This window comes from Castanea sativa, chromosome 6, assembly GCF_040712315.1.
Source record: "Castanea sativa cultivar Marrone di Chiusa Pesio chromosome 6, ASM4071231v1".
NCBI classification, from domain to species: Eukaryota; Viridiplantae; Streptophyta; class Magnoliopsida; order Fagales; family Fagaceae; genus Castanea; species Castanea sativa.
The window spans coordinates 57,897,178-57,900,839 of record NC_134018.1 but is presented as its reverse complement, the minus strand read 5'-3'; the positions used below and the strand labels follow the sequence as shown (position 1 = coordinate 57,900,839).

At 39.7% G+C, this 3,662-nt stretch overlaps 2 protein-coding genes across 2 annotated transcripts; one reads left to right on the top strand and one right to left on the bottom strand.

The window, feature by feature from the left end:
• The first annotated feature begins 850 nt into the window (after positions 1 to 850).
• LOC142640263 (uncharacterized) lies at positions 851 to 1,633 on the top strand. Its single transcript, XM_075814335.1, has 2 exons — positions 851 to 1,055; positions 1,146 to 1,633. Exons 1-2 carry the CDS (start codon positions 851 to 853, stop codon positions 1,631 to 1,633), a joined length of 693 nt encoding a protein of 230 aa, XP_075670450.1.
• A 676-nt stretch (positions 1,634 to 2,309) lies between these two features.
• LOC142640262 (caffeic acid 3-O-methyltransferase-like) lies at positions 2,310 to 2,792 on the bottom strand. Its single transcript, XM_075814334.1, has one exon. It carries the CDS (start codon positions 2,790 to 2,792, stop codon positions 2,310 to 2,312), a length of 483 nt encoding a protein of 160 aa, XP_075670449.1.
• Between the last annotated feature and the right edge of the window lie 870 nt (positions 2,793 to 3,662).

The window sequence follows — 3,662 nt, the reverse complement described above, 5'->3', positions numbered from 1 at the left end:
GGGGGACCCTTTGTCTCCATATCTTTTTCTGTTATGTTCAAAGGGGTTGAATAGGATGCTTCAATAGGCAGCTGCTGATGATTGTATAAGGGGCTTTTCTTTATATAAGAGGGGGCCAAAAATCTCACATTTATTTTTTGAAGATGATAGCCTGTTATTTTGCAGAGCCACCTTGTCAGACTTACAGGTTATTCAAAATATTCTATCATTGTATGAGAAAGCATCAGGTCAAAAGCTAAACCAGGAGAAGACAACCATTTTCTTCAGTAAAGTTGTAAGAGAAGACTCCAAGACCCAAATTTCCAATTATTTGGAGGTACCTGAGGTAAAAGAATATGAAAAATACCTTGGCTTACTAGCAGTGGTGGGAAGGAAAAAGAAAGAAGGCCTCAACTATATAAAAGAAAGAGTATGGAGCAAACTCCAAGGGTGGAAAGAGAAGCTTTTGTCCCAAGCGGGTAGAGAGATTTTGCTCAAAGTGGTGGTGCAAGCAATTCCCACTTTTGTAATGAGTTGTTTCAAATTACCTGGGGGCCTTTGTGATGAAATTAAAGCGTTAATTCGGAAATTCTTTTGGGGCCAAAAGGGGGAGCAAAGGAAAATTCACTGGAAAAAATGGGAGGTTCTATGCAAGCCTAAGTCCGAAGGTGGGATGGGTTTCAAAGACTTGGGAAAATTTAATAATGCAATGTTGGCAAAACATGTTTGAAGACTTCTAAGGGACCAAAATTCCCTATTTTCCCGGGTTTTCAAAGCCAAATATTTTCCAAGGGGGTCGATTTTTGAAGCTCAAGTAGCGGGAGGGTCATATGGCTGGCAAAGTATCCTCAAAGCCAGGAAGGTGATTTCGATGGGTATGAGATGGAGGATAGGAGATGGTAAAAGCATAAATATTTATAATGAAAATTGGCTGCCTGGGAGGGGTTCTGCCAAAGTGGTATCTTTACATGTGCATGCATTGGAAGGTGCCCAAGTTGCTGCTCTCATCAACCCAGACACAAGGACCTGGAATCAGAACATGTTACAACAACATTTCTTGAGTTTCGAGGCTAACCGTATAAACGCCATCCCATTGTGCTAGACAGTCCAGAATGATTGTTTAATATGGCCGGCTTGTAATAGTGGTGAGTACTCAGTCAAAACAGGTTACAAGCTTCTTTGTGAGGAAGAAAATGCTAGTGATGCATCAAGTTCGGATAGTTTGAAGCAGGATATTTTTTGGAGATGTATCTGGAAACTATGCATTCTAAATAAAATCAAATTATTCCTTTGGCGAGCCTGTTCAAATGCTTTGCCAACTAAGGAAAATTTGAAGAGGAGGAAGATACTAGATGATGCCAAATGCAGTGCTTGCCTCTCGGCACAGGAAAATACATTTCATGCCATTTGGAGTTGTGAGTTGCTTCACCATATTTGGAACCCCTGTTTCAACTGGATCAGAACAAAGCACCCTCTAATCCAAGATGTGCAGGAGCTAGTTGACTTGGTTGGGCAGCGAACAGGCAATCTCGAGCTGCTTGCAGTTGTGGCTTGGTTTATTTGGAATCACCGAAACCAGCTGAGACTGAATGAGAAGGGGTTGGCGTCTGACAAAATATTTCAAGCGGCAAAATTACATCTCTCGAAATTTTAGTCGAAGCTTCCGATGACCACACCAAAACCTTCCAGGGGCAGTGTGAAATGGAGACCTCCTTTGGGTGAGTTGTACAAAACAAATTATGATGGGGCTGTGTTCAGTGAGTTGGGGGAGGCAGGTATTGGAGTTGTAGTTTGAGATGCTAAGGGGGAGGTAATTGTGGCCTTTGCTGAAAAAATCACTTACCCGGGATCAGTGGAGATGTTAGAAGCCTTAGCTGCAAGAAGGGCTGTGAAATTTACTGTTGAATTGGGTATTTCTTTGTCTGAATTTGAGGGGGACTCAAAGGTGGTGTGCCGGGCATTGTGGAAAGTGGATTGGGGCCACCCGTCTATTGGTCAGATTATTAAAGACACTTTGTCTATTGTGGGTTTGCTTAGAACCTATTTTTCCTCTCATACTAGGCGGCAGGGTAATTGTATAGCCCATGCTTTGGCTAAGAGAGCTATTGTTTCTTTTCCTTTATTAGTGTGGATGGAACATGTTCCATTTGACATAGAGCAGCTTGTTGTTTTAGATTCTACAACTTCTTAATAAAAGTGATTGATGTTGATTCTAAAAAAAAAAAAAAAAGAATGACCAGCAGTGGGGTCGATTAAAGAAAGATTTGGGTGACAAAAGTAACATAAATAATTGGTAAATCAACAAGCTATATAAAAAAAAGAAGTCCACCCTAGTCATGAAGCAAGGTCATCAATGGTGCCAAGGAAATCCTATCTTGGTTACAACGCGCAAAGTACTTGGACACGCTACTCAGGCAATAGTTTCTGCGAAAAGGAAGCTTTCTAACATGATCACCCACAGAAACACCAAGCACGCCTTGTTGAACCAGTAGGCTACAGATGCGGTCAATCATGGCCGGCGCGTCTGGATTTGTAGTGGGCATTTGGGTCACGATCTGCTCATTGGAGAGAGTAGCATCTGGACCTGCATTTCCCAAGATGTCAAAGACACCAAGCTCCATGGCTGCGTGTATGGTCATGGATAGGACTGACCCGTACACCAGTTCCATGGCCTGAGAGAATGCTTCTTCTTCTTGTTCTTTCTTTTTGTAGTCTTGGTTGGCCATGGTTGTTGTTGGGGTTTGTCTTGAAGGTGAAGATGCCATTTGTGCTTGCTTTTGGTTTGGCTTATGCTGTTTGTGCTTCTTGTCCATTGGTTTTTTTTTTTTTTTGCTTTTTGTGAGAAAAAAGACCTAATATTTTGTGTCAGAAAAAGTCTAAAAGGCTGTTAAAGATCTCATTATCATTTGAGTATCCTTAAACAACAAGGTATATGACTTTTTTCAAATCACCGGGAAAAATTGGTGAGGATGTGTACGTGGAGTGTGACTCTGTGAGTTGAGAAAATGGGGAGAGAAAATATGGGGGAAAAAAATTAAAGAGTTTAAATTTTAATTTTTAGCATCAATCAAGATAAGTAATGGAGCTTATTTTTAAGTATTTAAGGCTTCGTTTGAGAATTAAGAGTTCATAACGAAATAGAATGAAATAAAGTGAAATTATCATAAAAGAATAGAAAGTTTGTAAAAAAAAAAAAAAGTTCCTTCCATTTCTTTACATCTTTTCCATTAAATTTCAAAATAAAAAGAGTAGTAAATAATGCAAGAGGACAAAGAAGACACAGAAGAAGGATTCCAAAATTAGAACCCTAAACCTAAGAAGAAAAACAACAACAAAGAATCCAAAGGACAGTCATGCAAGGGACGTCTCTACTAATCGTCTCTGCAAAGATCCAAATCCAAAAACCTCACTTGTGTTGGTCTTCCTAGAACCCATCTCTCTATAATCCTTTTTTTTCCATTGATTCTTATGATGCTTATGGGTTTGTTTGGTTGTTGAGAAAATCCAGGAAAAGGAAAGAAAATTTTGGGTTTTCTGTCTTGTGCTGTGTTTGTTCACTCACATTGATTTTTTTATGGGCTTTTGCATTTGGATTAGAAGAGTGGATGTTGTTATTTTGATTTGATTGTTGTTGTTGTTGTTTGGGTTTTTTCGTGGCAACAAAAGAGTGAAATAGGGATTGG

Excerpts from the sequence above, each read along its gene's own strand:
- LOC142640263 (XM_075814335.1), top strand. The coding sequence starts at position 851 with ATGGGTATGAGATGGAGGATAGGAGATGGTAAAAGCATAAATATTTAT. Across the intron at positions 1,056-1,145 it reads CTTGAGTTTCGAGGCTAACC|GTTACAAGCTTCTTTGTGAG; the intron begins GTATAAACGCCA and ends CAGTCAAAACAG.
- LOC142640262 (XM_075814334.1), bottom strand. The coding sequence starts at position 2,792 with ATGGACAAGAAGCACAAACAGCATAAGCCAAACCAAAAGCAAGCACAA.